The sequence below is a fragment of the Parasteatoda tepidariorum genome, chromosome 3, assembly GCF_043381705.1.
Source record: "Parasteatoda tepidariorum isolate YZ-2023 chromosome 3, CAS_Ptep_4.0, whole genome shotgun sequence".
NCBI lineage: Eukaryota > Metazoa > Arthropoda > Arachnida > Araneae > Theridiidae > Parasteatoda > Parasteatoda tepidariorum.
Genome location: NC_092206.1, coordinates 93025786 through 93045386, shown reverse-complemented (window position 1 = coordinate 93045386; position 19601 = coordinate 93025786). Strand labels below are relative to the sequence as shown.

The 19601-nt window shown below is 29.6% G+C and overlaps 1 protein-coding gene across 1 annotated transcript; it reads left to right on the top strand.

Annotated features, from left to right (window-relative positions):
* The first annotated feature begins 8854 nt into the window (after nt 1-8854).
* On the top strand, nt 8855-14972 carry LOC107446991 (zinc finger protein 271-like). The gene has a single exon (XM_021147371.3). It carries the CDS (start codon nt 10268-10270, stop codon nt 11909-11911), a length of 1644 nt encoding a protein of 547 aa, XP_021003030.2. The 5' UTR covers nt 8855-10267; the 3' UTR covers nt 11912-14972.
* Nucleotides 14973-19601: the final 4629 nt, after the last annotated feature.

The following is a 19601-nucleotide window of genomic DNA, read 5'->3' as shown; positions in this document are numbered from 1 at the left end:
TGTTTTGTCGTCACCAAGAAATATTTTTCCAACCTGAACCATGGCAATGCTTATTTTAAAATTTTACACATTGCTTTCAACGCACCCATGGGGTGTGTGAGCGTGCTACACAATCATTGGCTCTGAAATCTGTTGGAGAGATTGCTCCACGGATTTGCGAAGCTCTGAAAATTTATTGGGGTGGCGATACTTGTTTATACATTGAAATGTCGCTGTTCCGAAATACATCTGATTTTTTTACAATGCTTGAAATGTTAGTAACTTTGGGCTCTTTCTTCCCAAAATTATTCCAAACTCTCACCAATCAAAAGTTTTACAGTTGTGTGGTGAGCTGGTTGTTACAATTTTTTATAAAATACTTTATTGACCAACACTGAACAATTGTATTTTTTGCTAAAACAACTTTCGTTTCAATTTGCTATCGACAAGTGGTCAAGACTAAAAAGGTCAATGTTGCCAGCTCGAGTGTTTTTACAAAAATGGGGACCTGTCCCCATTTTTCGGTGTTGGAAGATTTAAATTGACTTCCGGCACGTTGGACAAGTGTTGGGATTTTATTTTATTTTATTTTATCACGGTCTCTGAACAGCATACTCGATTTTGGGTTTACAACTACTGATGTTCAACTCCGTAGCCTTGTAATATTGATCCTAATCCAGAAGATAAGGGAATTCCTGGATCAAGTATCGGGAGAAATTTGCCCTCGTGGAGGACTTTTTGATGGAACTAACCTGCATTTCCGTTACATGGAGAGGTAGACCGCGAAAACATCCCACGCTTAGCCTGACGGCAAATGGACTCTAACCCATGATCCGCTTACCACTGAAGATATTTCACGTCAGCGCTGTGGTCGGTGCAAGCCGGATGCGGAATTCGCATCCCAGCCATTGGCGAGATTCGAACCCGGTTCACCTCATTGAAAGGCGATTACTGATTTCGACAGCTACATTCTGTAGCTGTCGAAATATTGCTTTTTGATGATTTTCACCAGCCTGTTGATTCCAAACGATTTGTTTGTCCAGAAGGCAAGCGGCCCAGGTAAACAGTATAGGTCACAATCCTCCAGGTCACAAGTGATGTAGCATTTGATTAATGTTTCTTTATCAGCAAGTCGGTTTTGATTGAGTTTTCAGACAAAAGTAATTTCGGCACACGTTGACAATCTCTGATTGAATTCATAGTGTCAGAAGAAATGAGGCAGCTCCTCAGCGTGCTGGTCCTTTTATACAATCCGTTCGGACGATTCCAAGTAGGATCTGGTGTCAGATGAAATGGATTCGTCCAGCACGACGGAAGCAGTGACGGTGCAGGGCGTGACGTCAGTCCAAATGGAATGTTCTGGAACGCTACGGGGTCTCTAATTGTAGCCACAGGGTGTGAAAACATCCGGTGTTGCTCTCAATTTGGAAATTATCTCAGGGTGTCCTTTCGATGATACGAGACTTTAAATCCTGTAATATATTTTTTTATCCTTGGAGACTAACACAAACTGATTCATTATTTTTCAGTGTTTCGTTGTTGTTGTTGTTGTTAATTTACGTCGCACTAGAACTGCACAATGGGCTATTGGCGACGGTCTGATTCAGTGATCGTATAGACCAGTTTGTTGAAATGATTATCAAAACCCTATTGTAATGGAAACGCGTAGTCCATTGAAAAACTGAAAGCAATTGCGTCTTGACAGTGCAGTGAGAATTTGTCAAAGGATGAATTTTGAATTTTTTTTTTTTTTTTTTTTTTTTAAAAAAAGGTCACGGTGCTCATGTAATTTTTTCGAGTGTCTGTACAATTGAAAAGAGGGGGAAGGGTAAAAGGCATGGATCATAGTCACCGAGAGTCAAGACCTCTCAGTAGATTTGTGATGTGATCCTCTGAAGTGTTAGTGAACCTTAAGATAACACGATATTCAGATTTGTATTAAGAAAAAACTATAATAAATAGTTCAAACTTTTGAGCGACGTAATATATTTTTGCTTGAGCTAACTTAATAGCACTTAAATTTTTTTAAGGGGTGAATTTTTAGCTTTTTAAGTTATTTATAAAGTTATAACTCAATAAAACGAACACGTAGGACTTCTTGATGTTTTTTAATAGAAATGAAGAAATAAAATTTAACAATAAATATTTAACTTTTAAATCTTTATTCATCATATTTTTAATATCAAAAGAATAAACCTTATTTGAGTGTATAATTTATTATGCATTTTAATAAGGAAACGAATACGAGACAAATAAAAATATCATGGAAGAAAGGAGACAAATAAGGAAATTATAGTTTTATTTACACATTTATGAAATTTTTATTTTAAAATACGTTCTAAGGAATTTTTTCAGAATCCTGTTGTTGTTACACATCCCCCTGGAGAAGGAAGGCCTAGACCAGGTCCAGAAGGCCACGTCGCGTCAGTTCCCCATATATCTGCTGAAAGTCCCGATCAACCATCAGCTGCTTAAAAGAAGCGCCAAATCATAAAAGAAGGTGATCAGGACTAGCAGGTTGTGAGTAGGAACAAGGTTGGAAAGTCTTCTCCCCATTTTGAAACCTTAAACACTTAAGATGGCCACTTCGAAATCTGGCCGTGGCCGATTGGAAAGGCAGAGGGCCGCAGCATGTTAATGATAGGCCAGGGTACTACTGATGGGAGGGAGTACGGCGCCACACTAGAAGCAAACGATGTTTTCCCAGCGAGTGGATCTCAGTGGGAGTAAGCAACACCTCCTAGAAGTAGGAAGGCCTCAGCACGGATCAATTTAGTAGTCCGATGTTACGAAGTTAACTGCGCAGTTGATGAAAAGTAAGAAAGATGTTATTACGTTCGGGGCACTAAGCTGCGCAGTGTTTGAAAATACGAAATATGTCATTACGTTTGGACTACTAAAGGATATTTATGGTAACCCGTGCAGAGGCCTACTCTTTTCTAGGAGGTGTTGGAGCAAGACGGTTGAAACAGTCCATAGGAAGATCACACCCATTCTTGGCGAGCTTTCAGAATCCTATGATATACATTCAAATTCCAAGTAGAAATAATATAAACATAAATAGTGCAATTATTTACAAATAAATGACGCATATAATATTTAAATAGTACAAAATAATTTAGCTATGTATTTATATTTATAGAGTAATAATAATAAAAAAAGTAATTTAGCAAAGTATTTCGATCATTAAGATTGTGAAACTTTAAAATAGTACTTATTATTTTCAAAAATAGATATACCTTTTTTTACTATAAAAAAGTAAAGTATTCTCAAATCTTAAGTTTTTCTAACATATACATATTACTTTTATGCATATTATTTTAATATTATAAAGCCAGTGTATAGATTTCCATAGTTTTTGTTTTTAATTGCCAGAAATATTTGTAGAATACACTGTGTATAAAAATGTGAGGAAAAAAAATTCTTACAAATCATATTTTAAAAAATCAGAATTTAAAACTTCAAAACACACTCAACGCGTAATGCAAATAACTACTTCTCCATTTGAATTACGTACATAGTCAAATGAAAAATAAATTAATTTCAAAAAATTAACAATATTGCTCTAATATTTTAAAAAGCTAAAAAAATGTTTATAAAATTTTCTGAATTTTTGAAATTGCAAGTTTCAGCAATATTTATAAAAAAATATTATCAGCGAAATATTTACTACCGTAATTCTTTGCACTTTGCACCTATTTGCTAATTTATCTATACTAGCAGGTTGTGAGCANAGAGAGAGAGAGAGAGAGAGAGAGAGAGAGAGAGAGAGAGAGATATATATATAGAGAGAGAGAGAGAGAGAGAGAGAGAGAGAGAAAGAGAGAGAGAGAAAGAGAGTATCAAATGCACGCATGTTACATGTTTTTAGAAGGTTTAATAATTTTTAAAACGCTCGTAAAACACACTATTTTATGAAGTAGATTAGGCTGATTTTAGAAAAATTTATTACTTTGACAGAGCTTGGATTCAAATAACCTGTAATTACCAAAAAAGCATGCACGTGAAAAAGTTTTCGTTTTTGCTTTAAAAATTACTTTCCTTTTGTCAAAAAATGCACATCAATTTATAAAAATTGTAGACAGAAAGATAAATATTTTTCAGAGTGCTTTTTGAAAATTTTATTCCAGCAATAAATATTTTTCAACACTTTTAACAATCTTTGGTCAATTTGACGCATTAAAATTAAATTACAATATTTAATAACAAATTACAAAATAGCAAAAAAAAATTTTTTTAAGGTATCAGCATAAGATAACGCAAAAACAATTCATCTATATTCGAAAGATTCATAACATACAAAGCATGAACAACAGTTTCATTAATATTCATTTAGATAAGAATATTCAAAAATTAAAATGGCTAACAATGAATTAAATTCCTTTTTTATTAATATGATTTAATGTATTGGATGTAGCAATAAAGGAAACGAAGGAAATAAAAATAAATATGAAAATATGACCACCGAAGCCGACGTCTTCAGGGGGTACCGGCCCCGGTAGCCATAAAACAAAACCTTTTCTATTGAGGGGGAGGCAATTGCCTCAGTACCTTCAGTACGCGTGCCCAAACAAGGAGCACTGAAGTTAATCTTGACTTAGGGATTACTTCGGNGCCCCGGTAGCCATAAAACAAAACCTTTTCTATTGAGGGGGAGGCAATTGCCTAAAGTAACACCCTCAGTACCCTTAGCACCCTCAGTACGCGCGCCCAAACAAGGAGCACTGAAGTTAATCTTGACTTAGGGATTACTTCGGACAGAAAGTTACTAAGTCATATATTATGTTTAAATAAATTAAAAAATATAAAAAAATTTAAAATGTTTAAAAATGTTAAAAATAAAAAATGCAAAACTTGTCCTTTGGCTGTTAGTTCTCAGATTGACAGCCATTCTAATGTATATTTTTGTAAAAGTTTTAATATTATTTATTTAATTCAGTGCATTGATGTTATGTTGGTCAGACAGGTCTTGAATTTCATAAGCGGATTAATTCCCACAGGTCTGATATAAAAAAATTTAATAATAGTAATTTTTCCACTGATTATGAAATTTCGCATTTTCAATTTCATGATTTTGATAATGTTACTCTTTTCATTTTAGATTTGATGGAAAATTTAGTTAATAGACTTGATTTAGAAAACATTTACATTAGTAGTCTTAAAACTCTTTTTCCATATGGATTAAATAGTAAATTTAATGGGGAAGGTAATGCTAATACTGAAGAAAATTGTATATATGATAAATTTAAAATTTATGATTTTCCTTGTGTTTTTGATTCAAAATATAGGAATAAAAGAGGTGGGAGAAAAGGTAAAGTTATAGAATTTGATGAATTTTCGAATTTTTGTAACTTACCTGTTAATTTGAATAATATTTTCATTATTAGGAAATATATTTTTGGTTTTAAAAATAAAGTTCTTAAAAATTTCCTTATTAATTTTGGTTCTAAAATTAAATTTGATATTCAACTTATTAAATTTATTGTTTGTGATTTGATTAAATCAAAAATTGGTGTTAGCAAAACTGATATGCTTTTTAATAAGGTTTCTAAAGTTGAAAAGGTTTTTTGTAGGATTAATTTTCATGACAAAAAATTTGAAATGGCTAGGCTACCACAGATTATTCATACTCTTCCTGATTTTTTTCCTTTAGAGCAAATTAAGGTTTCTGCTGCTTTTAAATTTTTTTCTACGCTTAGAAAAAAGGTGTGTAATTATAATTTTTTAAGTCGAAATCCAAATTGTATTTCTAAATTTGATTGTTATTGTAATGAAAAGGATTTTTCACAATATATTGATAATGATTATGGACATGTTATTACGGGAAATTTGGAGGTTGTTGGTGATCAAGATTTAATTAATATTTTAAGCAAAGGTTCAAAATTTAGGACAAGGATTAAAATGAAAAAAGAAGATTTTATTTTATCTATTAAAAAGGATCTAGATTTTTTTATTGCAAAAATTTCCAGAAAATGTCATTGGCCCGTAGAGGGTTTTTCAGAGTGGAAAGCTAAAATTATTGAAAGGGTTAAATTTAATTTATTTAATACCATATTTAGTTCATTTCCTAGTGGTACTTATATTGATTATGAATTGTCTAGGAAAATTAGGAATCTTAAAGATTAATTCATTGTTACTGTAGTGCAGTGTTTCCCAAACTTATGACATTTGTGTACCCTTTCTAAATTTTTCGTAACGCTGTGTACCACTAATAAAAAAATGAATGTATTTTTTCACTATAAAAAAATTTCACAAAAGTTAAAAATCACAACTGGCTGTTGACACAAATTATTAACTGTTAACTCTGAAAAAAATAGCCAATAGAAAAATAAGTAATCGTGAATTTTCATGGCTAGCTTTGTTTTTAAACAAAATTTTTTGAAATTTTCATTTGTTGCAAGATATTACGTATAAGAACGCGTACCCCCGCTAAACTGTTCCCGTACCCCTGGGGGTACGCGTACCACACTTTGGGAAACACTGCTGTAGTGGATAAAGCTTCAAATAATTTTTGTATTAAGTGTAAATATTTTTTTAAAAAATTGATTATTGGAGAATTTAGCGCAAATAATACTTATTTAAAATTAAAAGTAGATAAAAAAGTTATTGAAAAAAGAATTATTGCATTTAGTAAAAAATTAAAATTTAGTTTAAATAGGATTACATTTCCCAATTTATTTCCTATTGTCAAATTTCATAAAAATCCGATTAAATTTAGATTTATAGCATGTGGTATTAATTGTTACAATTCTGATATTAGTAAAACGTTTTTTTAGTTTTCTAAAAATTATTTTGCTTAAAATTAAAAAAGAGAAAAATATTGTTATAAAGAGTAATGTTGAAGTTTTGGATTATATTAATAATAATGATATTTCCAGCATTAATACTTTTGATTTCGAAAATTTGTATTCAAGTATAACCACATGAAAAGATTATTGAGATTTGAGAAGGTATTTTTGATAGGTATTTATTTAATGAGAAAATTGATAAGTCTAATTGGTTTGATTTATGTAGGTTTAATCTTTTTGAGAATGTTCTTTTTAATGGTTTAGATTTTTATAAACAAGTTAATGGAATTCCACAGGGTAATTCCTTTTCTGGTGCTTTTGCTAATATTTTTCTGCATTTTTGTGAAGTTAAATTTCTAGAGCATAATGAATTTAATGCTTTCAGATATATAGATGATTTGATTTTGTTTAATTGTGATAATTATAATTTTATTTATAGTTTTTATCCTAAAGATTTGATTTTGAAAAAAAACTAATGAGAATTGTTGAATATTTAGATTTTAAAATTAATATTGTTGACAATTTTATTAAAATTGGTGTTTTTGATAAAAGAAAAGCTTTTAAATTTAAAGGGGTTTTTTTCTGTAATTTTAATACTAATTTGTGTAATAAAATTTTTAAAAATTTGGTTTTTTCGCAATTGGTTAGGATTAAAAATATTTGCAATAATGTTGAAAGTTTTCGGGAAGCTGTGAATAATTTTTTTAAATAATTTGAGTAATAATGATTTTCCTTTCAATTTTTGTAAAGTTAATTTTTTAATTAAGAAAATGATCGAAGAATTCAAGTTTTTTATATTTTCTTCTTTTAACAGGGCGCAATTCAAGTCTTAACTGAGCAGCCCCAGTTGAGCATTCTATTAATTTGTGACGTATCTTTTTCTTGAATTCTTTTTTCTCAATCTGCGCAATGTAATAGAGGACGTTGTTTTCTTTTGTTTTAGTGTTTCCTTTTCATTCTGTGTGCTTATGAAATCGATGTTTGACCTGGTTTAAGTGAGTTTTGAGTTTTTATTTTCTGATGAATTTGTTTGAGTTTCTTTTCTAAATTGTTTCTTTGTATTTCATGTTTTTTCCTGGACTTCTACGCAAAACCTTCGGGGTACTGAGGGTGTTACTTTAGGCAATTGCCTCCCCCTCAATAGAAAAGGTTTTGTTTTATGGCTACCGGGGCTGGTACCCCCTGAAGACGTCGGCTTCGGTGGTCATATTTTCATATTTATTTTTATTTCCTTCGTTTCCTTTATTGCTACATTTATCCTTTTTGTGAAATTTCTGCTGCTTTTATGCGCGTTTTTTTACATAGAAGTTTTAACAATTTTGATTTAAAAAAATTTCTGTTTTCTCTTAGTATTAATGTATCGGAGTTTCTTTGCTTTCAAGTACGAATATTTATGAAATTTTACTCATATGATTGCAAGCTATCATTAAGAATAAATAAGCTTTCAAATGCCAATCAACGTTGTTATTAATTTTTCATTCTTTTAAAAGTATAACTAAAGCTTTTTTACTAGTTTTTTTAAATAATAAAAATGTTAACCCTTAATGACATCTTATATTTGTTTGTATATGCATTTAAACACGACAAAAGATGTTTAAATTTGTTTTATTTCACGTCTAAGAGTTTTGAAAAAGTACGAATGTTTTGTTAGTTTCATATTCTAATGTTCGCTAACAATGAACAATATATAAAATAATGTAATTCTTAAATACAACGTATTTAATTAAAAAGCTTATTATTAAGTTTGCAAAAACTGCCTCGTTTGATAATCCATTTTTTTTAATTACCTAACGTTTCGGAAACCTAAATACTGATACTTAGGATTCATTTTTGTAGTTCCCTTTACATCTTGGAACTGCACACGAATATGGTATTGTTAAAAGCTGTAAAATAATGCAACATATATTTTTTTAAATTCGTTTAAAACGACATATCCGAAGGACAAATGGCGGCTAATAGCGTATCACCACAGTATGTGACGTCACTAAAAGACCTAGATTATCTCAACGGCCTCATTTCTCGGTGGATATACATGGATCCGATCTTCTCCCCAGATGGCGCATTCAAGCGTTGCGCTCAAAAAGTATTCATTGTATTTGCTATCTGTTTAGCCTCAACCAAAGCCTTATTAATGACTGAAAGAAAGCTATAAACTGAAGAAAAGATCTCGTCTCACTTTACTACACTGATAAACTAGTCAATAACAGAAACAAAGCAATCCGTTATCCGAATAAGGATCATGTCAAATAGAAATTATTGCTTTAATATGTGGGAAATATATTCATTGATTGTAGATTTTTTGCACTAAGATACTTACACAACGTTTGACGAAAAGACATTGGCAATGTATGAACGAAAATAATTCAAATGGCCGAAAGTGTTTCAAAATAATGTAAAAACTTCATTTTTATAAACTGCTTGCTCTGAAACTCTCTTCATAATGCTGATGGGAAAAGTGTGTTACTTATGAAATATGCTGTTTGAACAATGTTTCTCTGAGAAAAATAATGGTTTGACTAAGCAATTTCATTATTAGACAAACGTAAATTTTTTTTTAATTTGTTAGCCTGCTAAACAATTAACAATAGTAATAGGTTAGGGTAACTAAACTTTTATGAGGCATATTAGATTAATTTTTTGTTCACACTAGTTTAAATTATTCGTATCTCTGTGTATGTAATAAAATATTTGCTCAAAATTTCAACCTATAATATGTAACTATATTTTTGCCTTAAGTCTGTATCGTTAAACATTCTTTATATTATTAGTTTCTCTAAGGTTTGTGTTGATCTTAATCATATGATAGCCAAAACATATAGTTACAGCCTTAAAATTTGTTTTGAATGCTACACTAAATAATCTAAGCTAATATGATCATTTACGAAGAATATACTATAGATTATTGTAAAGCATTTAAAATGATACACCAGTTATGATTTGTAAGCAATAATAATAATTTAAATATTTCTGTTACGTTTCTTTTTTCTCTGCATTACAAAATTAGCTTCAAAATAAATTTCTAGCCTTCGTTTCTTTACTTATTATTGAAAAAATCATATTTCTTATAAAATATTTTTTAGTTTTTTTTTAAAATTTAATTTAATTGTTCTGATAAATTTACTATTTAAAGCATAAGTGATTATCAAATTTCAGTGACATTATTTTCAACTTTAATTAATTACAGCAATTTTATTTAAATCACACAAGTGATATTACATGTGATATGAAATGAACTAAGACTAATATTTCTAACTATGAGATGACTATTCATGATAGTGATAACGAGAATAGTTATGCAACATGTAATAAGAGTTTTTCATAGACAAGTAATCTAACTGACCGGCAGTTGGACTGATACTGGTTAATAACCTGACTTTTGTAATAAACGTAATAAGAGTTTTCAATGGAGAAGTAATGTGACTGAATACAGTCATGTTCATTTTAGTGTGAAGCCTCATTCTCATAGCATATGCAATAGGAATTGTTCCCATAAAAGTGACATGACTGAACACTATCGTGTTCAGACGGGTGAGAAACCTTTTTCCTGTAATATATGTAATAAGAGTTTTTCAATTCGCAGTGGTCTGACTAGACATAGTCGTGTTCACACTAGTGAGAAACCTTTTTCCTGTAGTATATGTAATAAGAGTTTTTCAATTCGTAGTGGTCTGACTAGTCACAGTCGTGTTCATACTGGTGAAAAACCTTATTCTTGTAGCATATGTAATAAGAGTTTTTCACATAGAAATCATCTGATTGACCACATTCATGTTCACACTGGTGAAAAACCTTTTTCCTGTGATATATGTAATAAGAGTTTTTCACAAAAAATTCATCTAACTATACACAATCGTGTTCATACTGATGAGAAACCTTTTTCTTGTAGTATATGTACTAAGAGTTTTTCACAAAAAATTCATCTAACTATACACAATCGTGTTCACACGGGTGAGAAACCTTTTTCCTGTAGTATATGTAACAAGAGTTTTTCAATCAGAAGTAATCTGACTACGCACAGTTATGTTCATACTGGTGAGAAACTTTTTTCCTGTAGTATATGTAATAAGAGTTTTTCAAGCAGAAGTTATCTGACTACACACAATCGTGTTCACAATGGTGAGAAACCTTTTTCCTGTAGTATATGTAATAAGAGTTTTATAAACAGAAGTGAACTGACTGCTCACAGTCGTGTTCATACTGGTGTGAAGCCTTATTCTTGTAGCGTATGCAATAAGAGTTTTTCCCATAGAAGTACAATGACTAAACACTGTCGTGTTCACACCGGTGAGAAACCTTTTTCCTGTAACATATGTAACAAGAATTTTTCAAACAGAAGTCAACTGACTGAACATAATCGTGTTCATACTGGTGAAAAACCTTACTCTTGTAGTATATGTAATAAGAGTTTTTCATATAGAAGTCATCTGACTGATCACATTCATGTTCACACTGGTGAGAAACCTTTTTCCTGTAGTATATGTAATAAGAGCTTTACAAGCAGAAGTCATCTGACTAATCACAGTTATGTTCATACTGGTGATAAACCTTTTTCTTGCAGTATATGTAATAAGAGTTTTTCACAAAGAAATTATCTAACTAAACACAATCATGTTCATACTGGTAAGAAATCTTTTTCCTGTAGTATATGTAATAAGAGTTTTTCAAGCAAAAATTATCTGACTAAACACAGTTATGTTCATACTGGTGAGAAACTTTTTTCCTGTAGTATATGTAGTAAGAGTTTTTCAAGCAGAAGTTGTCTGACTGCTCACAATCGCGTTCACACTGGTGAGAAACCTTTTTCCTGTAGTGTATGTAATATGAGTTTTTCACAAACAAGTACTCTAACTAATCACAATCGTGTTCACACTGGTGAGAAACCTTTTTCCTGTAGTATATGTAATAAGAGTTTTTCATACAGAAATAATCTGACTACACACAGTCGTGTTCATACTGGGGAGAAACCTTTTTCCTGTAGTATATGCAATAAGAATTTTTCACAAAGAAGTCACCTGACTCAACATTTTCGTGTTCATGCGGCAGAGAAAACTTCTTGCAGTACATATAACAAGAGTTTTTCAAACAAAAGTCATCTTAAAAGTCACAGTTATATTCATACTGGTGAGAAACATCTATCTATGTAGTTAGTATATGTAATAAGAATTTTTTGCATTGCAGTCACCTGACTAAGCATGTTTATACTGGTGAGAAACCTAATTCTTGTTGTATATGTAATAAGAGTTTTTCACAAAGAGGTCATCTGACTCGATGCAGTCGTGTTCATACTGGTGGCAAACCTTATTCGTGTAGTATATGTAATAAGAATTTTTCACATAGAAGTTGTCTGACTGAGCATTTTTGTGCTCATACTAGTGAGAAACCTGATTCTTGTTGTTATTTCTTTGAGATTGTCTCTGTAAGGGAATTTTATGCTCACTGCTCTGTTCATATTGCTGACTAACTTTATTTTTATTCACATGATGTTTAAAAAATAGTACAACCTGTTTATAAGTATAATATAATTTTCGTAAGGATAGTATAACCTGATAAATAAACCTGTTCATGATTATTTTCATTTCACTTTGAAATTTCACTAACATTGTGTAACGAGTTTCATAGAGAAATATTTTAACTGCCTGCTAATTTGTCCAGAGCAACTACTACAAATTAAAAGTTGTTTGTTGTAAGGTACCAATTTTTTTAACTTGTAATTCTGTTGGGCAAAGCTGATATTCAATATTATGGGCTTAGAAATTCGAGAAATAGTTATTTTACTGAGTATCGTCTGAATGTTAGGCTTTCTGGCTTCTGAATCGTTAACTCCTTTTTGTTTGAATGCAAACCATAGTATTCATTTTATGCCATATTTAACTATTAAAATATATTGTTTCTGATTCAAATTAAGGGTCATCATAACTTTTGCTATTAAGTAGGATAAAACACCCTTCATAATTCCAATTAAGGGTTGCTAATTTTTAATTTACTCAGTCGAAGAGCAAGAATACCAGGACCTTGGTCATTTTTTTATACTTTGAATGAGATTTGTAAATGTTAAATTTCTAAATTTGTTTTCTGATTAAGTTCTTTTATAGTTCTGCAAGAAAAAAGTTCGCACCCCTTGTTAATATTGGTAATAAAGGATGATTTTATTATTAATATTTTTTTTGTTGTTATGTTATTTTATTTAGAAGGTCTCAATGTTCATTTTTATGTGAATTAACAAAGAGATGTTAAGTTTTTCCCTCTGATTCCTCTGATGTATATAAGCTTCGAACCAATAAACATGATTTTTTTTTCAACCTAAGCATAGTCTATAAATCATTATTTTTGAAGTGTAAAAGGAAAGTTTTTTTTCAAAAATTCAGGAGTAACGATCCACTTTTTTTTTTTAAATAAATAAATTGAATTTTGTGACTAAATATTTACATTTATAAAAACATGAAAATTGGAATATGACTTCACATTCAAGTTAAATTATATAAAATACCATTTTAAACATAAAAATTTTAATTTTCTATGGAATTGAGAAATATGTTAAAGAAGTTCACTAAAATTTGATAATTTTTTGCTTTTTCTCTTGCTATTTGATATTTTACAATTTAACATAAGAAAATGATTTATTTGATAAAATGCAATCAATATATTTACTCATTAATCTAACATGAGATCATTTAGAATGTAGAAGCATAACGTTATTAAAAATAATAGCATTTTATTCATTTTTTTAAATTATGTATTTGAAAGAAAAAACATTAAAAAAAAACATCTTTAGAAAAATTTATGAACATGCTTCAGAATTTTACAGCAAATTTTTTTTTGTTTCATACATAAAAATAATGTTTTGTAATGTAGTTTTATAAGTAAAATAAATTTTTGTTGCATGTTTTTAAATAAATTTATTTTACTTTTAACTTATTGTGAGTAATATAAGTAGTTTTTCATGCTGCGTACAAAATTCAACTTTGTTGACATACAAAATTTAATTTTTTTTTTGCTCTAATGTATTTTACATTGATATATTACATTAATTTATTGACCTATTATGAGTAATTTAAGTAGTTTTTCACATTATGTACATAATTCAACTTAGTTGACAAACAAAATTTAACTTTTATTGCTCTAAAGTCATGTTTTATAGTCAAAAGCATTTACGTTTCTGTTCTCAGTATATCTGTAATAGTTGTGTGACTATGCAATATATAATTTTTTCTCTAAATAAAAAATATGCTATAAATCAAATGACTGTGACACATTTGATTAGCACTAAAAACAGCATTTTGCCTTATTCTTAATAGACATAGAATTCTAAATTTCATATAGAATGTAAATAAATAAAAGGATGATTAAAATATCTTTGATAAAATTTTTTAGTTGTGATAAATTTATGTTAATATATTGGAAAAAAAAGGCGTATACCTCTTACAAAAATATTAATTGTATTCGCTTCCTCACCTTTGGGTTAATGTCAGATATGGGCGTCGATTTCAACTGTAATATATTACAAATAATCACTGCTTTGTAATCAATTACTCATAGTCACGATTGCAGGTAATTGTGATTACAAATAATCATAATTTTTGATTACACCAGAGTAGGGCAAAAATATAATTGATTACATTTTTCAATTACAGATGATTGCAAATTTTCATTACAACTGGAATCGTGATTACATAACCAATTACTGTCATCAAGTACTTGTAATCATAATTACAAGCAATCAAAAAATATGATTACACATAATCGTGATTACATGCAATCGTGATTACAATTAATCTAAATATGTGATTACATTTTTATATACGTAGTAATTAGATATGCATGTGCAAACAATATAGACTTGTACACTACGAATGTATGCATTTTATGCAAATACTTGTCTATGTAAAATGTATATGTTCATGTAGGCATGCATATATAAGTACTTGTTTGTAGAAACATATATACATTGTACCAATGTGTGTCCCATCCATGTATCTACAATATTTCTCATCTTATGCATCTATGTAGAATGTATGAATATTGTCAAAGTATGAATTTGTTGTCAAAGTTAAAATGATATTCCACTATGTTACCATTTTTAACTTACGGGTTTTTGCAAAATCTCTTATTTTCTGTAACGAAAGTTTAATATTTTTTTGCTGGGTCCTGCGCAATTATTTGGAATTTTATGTACAGAAGCTGACATAAATTTGCAAAACCTTCCTATTATGTTTTTTAGTTTTAATAATGATTACATGAATACAACTTTTAAGCCGCAGTATGCTTTTTTATTTATTATGAGGCAGATATATTACTTGTGATAATATCCTCATAATTGTAACTGTAAACATTCAGATTTCATGTACATTTAAATTTATTTAATCACTAGATAAAACGAAGCATGAATTTAGCAAAGCCTAACATACAAACTGCCCAATAATTCACATCACAACAGTTATTTGAAGAATATAATAATTGAAGCAAATATATTCTTAATAAAGCAATCAGATTTTAGATTGAAAAATATGTGATTTCCGAAAAATATCTTTGAGATAAAAATATATGTGTGTATACTTTCAGAAGTGCATCCTTTTTTATATCGTTAATTCTAATATTTATGTGTTTTGCAAATATTATTTGTAATTAGCAACGGCAGTGAGTTAATTGGTAATGCATATTAATTACACAATTGGGATTCATAACTGCTTTTTGTTGCTATTATTTAGTTATAACTAATATGCATTAAAGTAAAATCAGACATTAGTTTTGATTGTGATTTAACTGTAAAAGCATATTATTTACAATCAATTAATCGTAAAAAAGCATATTAGTATCAATCATTAATAGCAAAGTAAATGAAGAAAAACATTAAACTGTGCGAGTTATATGATAAATTTGTAATAATTAAATAAAATATTTGAAATCCTTAAGGTCACGAGAAATATCTTTCGCAATTTTTGAGAAGTGTCTGAATTCTACCTATGTTTCTGGTGTTTATCTCTGAGTAATGTCATTTTTCAAGCCACTTATATTTAAATAATGTAAACTTGATAAAAAAAAATTTCAGTTCTGTATAATTTTTTTTAATGACACCAAAATTACAACTGTTAAAAAATATACTTAACTTTTATATTAAAACTTTTTTTAGTATTAATGGAGAAAAAATCAATTAGTAACTGAAAATAAAAACTCAACTGATTTTTTTTAAATGGATTGCATTTTTTATATGAAATAATTTTTCCTTAAATATTAACTTTCAAAAGTGATATTTGAACATTTTTTGTTTAATGCTATTAATATTCAATTTAACTTACTTTAAGCTAAATCTACACAATTTTCATTTAAAAATAATTAACAGTAGGTATTTAATTCTGTTAATATTTAAAGTGGTAAATCAAATTTAATACTAAAAATAATAAATGTTTGTAAAAATATCTTTGAAATTTAAAAAAATATAATGCGTGAGCATAATTATAAAGATATGTGATTGACATCAGTTATGTACTTTAAAGGGGAAAAAAAACATTAAAAAAAATCTGGTTATTACTTAGTTATTCTGTTCAATAGTTAATAGCTTTTTCTAATCCTAATAAAGGCAGGGGGACTAATTTTTAAAAAAATATGATTGCTAAGAAGTTTAAAAAAAAAAAAATTCTATATTTAGTGAATACTGTTTACAGAATCTTTCATTTATAAGCAAGATCTATTTTTCTATGAAAGCAAAATTTTTCATAACAATGAAATTGTGTACAATTCATGTAGTCATTGAGTTTCCCCTAATTCTTAAAAAGGTCTCAAAGCAGAGATCATAGTAATTAATAAACATAAAGGAATCCTTAAAAAAATGGAATATAGGAGTATATCAAGTCAACGGATGTCCCCAGCCACAACTGAAAATCAGTTTCGCAGCCAGTACTATGGATAAAGGTTTACAAAATTTGACTTTTTATCGGTATTTACACCTGGCTGCGGTGTTAAAATTTCGTCGTTAGCTCATGCGCATTTCACGCAGCCGGTGTACAGGGAGTCGCGAATAACTTGAACGATATTTAGTGCAGACGATATTTTAAGTTGCAAAATCAAACACCAAAACGTACTTTCTCAGAATAGACATAACTTTTTTTCGACGCATACGAATTTCTGTGCCGCAAATTATAAGGGGTTGACGCAATTTGAGAAATACGGTCACAATAATTTAGTCAAGAGAGCTGTCCAAAGTTTGAACCCTTTAATGTTAAATTTATTTTGTGCGTATTTTGCCATATCTCGAGAACTTTTTAATCGAATCGGAAATTTTTAGCATACGATTGTAGAATTCATTTGCCTAAAGATAATTCCTTGCGAAAAGTAACTTTTAGTAAATATTTATTTAATAATAGTCGAAAAAAATTTGAATTGTAAGGTAAAACATTTATTAAATCATTTTAAAGAACGTAATTTCACATGACAAAATACGAAATTTGATCGAAATCTGTTAAATAGTTCTTGAGAAATAGAATTTTAAGGAAGTTGTATATTTAAAACTGCATCAGACTTAAAAACTTACGTTTTCTGGATAAACATAGGTTTCTTTTTACATATTTATATTCTTCACGTTCAAAATAAAGGGGATAGCTGCAATCTGGATATTGTGACTATCACAGTTTATTTAGGAGAACGGATGAAAATGTGGTCCCCTTCATATTAATTTCACTTTTGTGAATTAATGACAATACTATTGAGATCATAATGCCCAGATTGTGGCTGCCCCTTATACTTTGGGGGCCAGAATATTCTGAATCCTTTGAAAAAAAAGGTATGTTTATTCAGAGAAAGTACGTTTATGATGATTAATTAAATAAAGGGTCGAAAGAAACAGTTTAGGGTAAATAATTTTAATAATTTCTTAAAATTTACCCACATAACAATTATGAAGCACACAGAAAAGTTAGAGCTGTTTAAAGTCTTTAACCTCTGAAAAAGAATATCTTCTAAATGTTAATAGAGGGGGGCTATTTGTGTGTTGGGTAGTGAGAGAGGGGTCTGACCATTTAAGCAAATTATCAGGGGTGATTGTATTCCTGGTGTACTCCCCAAGTATCACTCAGTATCGATCGATCTCGAAGAAACATCGCTTACGACGTCGATCGATGTTTTCCCGAAACATTGATCTATGTAAAAGCGTCCGATTTTTTCTATATTGTACGACATTGTAAAATTGATGTAGATCTATATCTCAATAACGCCGTAGAATGTAGAGTTTGAAAAAAAAAACATATTTCACGGCGTCTACAGATACAGTAGAATGCCGATGAATATTTTCATAACGTTATTCGCATAACAATAAGCATTTAAAGATGCGGCAGAACGCTGATCGATAATTTTGATACGTTATTTGAAAAAAAAAATTTTTTTTTCACGGGTATTGTAGGATATAGATACGTGTTTTAATTATTTTATAAGCTTTTGCACACCAAGCTGTACTATACAGTTGCAGATTCGATTCATTAGATTTATAAGGAGTGAAAAAAAAATCTTAGATTCATTTTGCACGCAATTTGACCAGGATATCTTGAGAAGAATAACATGCTCAGTCTATGCCTATTTAACTATTTTCAAGTTTGCCGAATAGTAAGCATTCTGCAAACTAGTGAGCATGGATTTAATATTTTTAACATTGCCTTAGAATAAAATATCTGCAAGTATTTAAGTCATACTTTCAAAGTATCCAATAGCATTCTCAAACAAATACAATTCAAGTATTAAGTAATTGTGACAGAAACATATGCTTTTACAATTCAAATTAATACAAAAGACTTACTTTTAAAAGTTGGACCCTACTTATCTACAATCTGCAGCTAAATTTTACAAGCTTTATGAATTGTAATTTATTTGCCAAATTATCAAGCATAAAATAGGTATTGGAGATGGTCATACATGCTCTTTTTGAGCATCGTAGATGGAATGTAAGAAATGAATATTAATGAAAGGCATAACTATTTTAAGCTAAATTATGATTTATAAATCGAAATCAAAGAATTAATTGCTTGTTTTAAAATAACTACATTTTACACATTTGTAAATTAGTTTTCTTATTTTTAAAAATTTTTTTTTGCATTTGCAATACATATTTGATCTTTTGACAGGATTCAGTCACTAAAAATTAGTGATTTAAAATATTGCACAACAGCACTAAAAACTAAAAAATAATAATAAAATAGTATGGGTTCAATAAAATTTGCCCTTCTGATATGTGCTTGCTTTGTAATATAGAAGGTGTGAATGCAGAGGAATAAAAAAAAAAGTAGCTATGAATATTTTATTAGAGTTTTTAAAACATAACAACACATTCTTGTGTCTTCAAGTTCAGAAAATTGGTGATTTCATTTATCTTTGGTTTTCGCATCTCCCAATCAGTGAATGTAGCCAGGACCTGTCCAAATTTTTCGACTAGCTCTTGCCTGTTTCCCTCAAAACGTCTTAAAACTGTAGCTGGAAGCAAGACATAGAGTAATATGAATAACATTTAAGAATAAAAACTAAATGACAATCTAACGAGACACAATTTATTAATGAGTATATAGTGAAACTTTGAGAACTGAATTGAATGAAGGGCTTAGAGAATCGGCACAAGGTTAAAAAAAAAAGGGGGGGGGCATGCTGCATTAGACACAGCAGAACGCTATACAGAGTTCTTGCAGAAAGATTTTTCTTTTGGGGAAAACAAATTTTGGTTTTCATTTCTGCAGAAATTAACGAGTAAAATTTGAATTGCGCATTTAAATAATCGCTCACTGCGACGTTCAATTTACGCCGATAGTATCATAAATCCATAGAGTGGTTCGATTATATTTTCGGCAGTTATCGATTTCGCGT

What these genes read in the sequence shown, in the direction of transcription:
- LOC107446991 (XM_021147371.3), top strand. Translation starts at nt 10,268, where the DNA reads ATGACTGAACACTATCGTGTTCAGACGGGTGAGAAACCTTTTTCCTGT.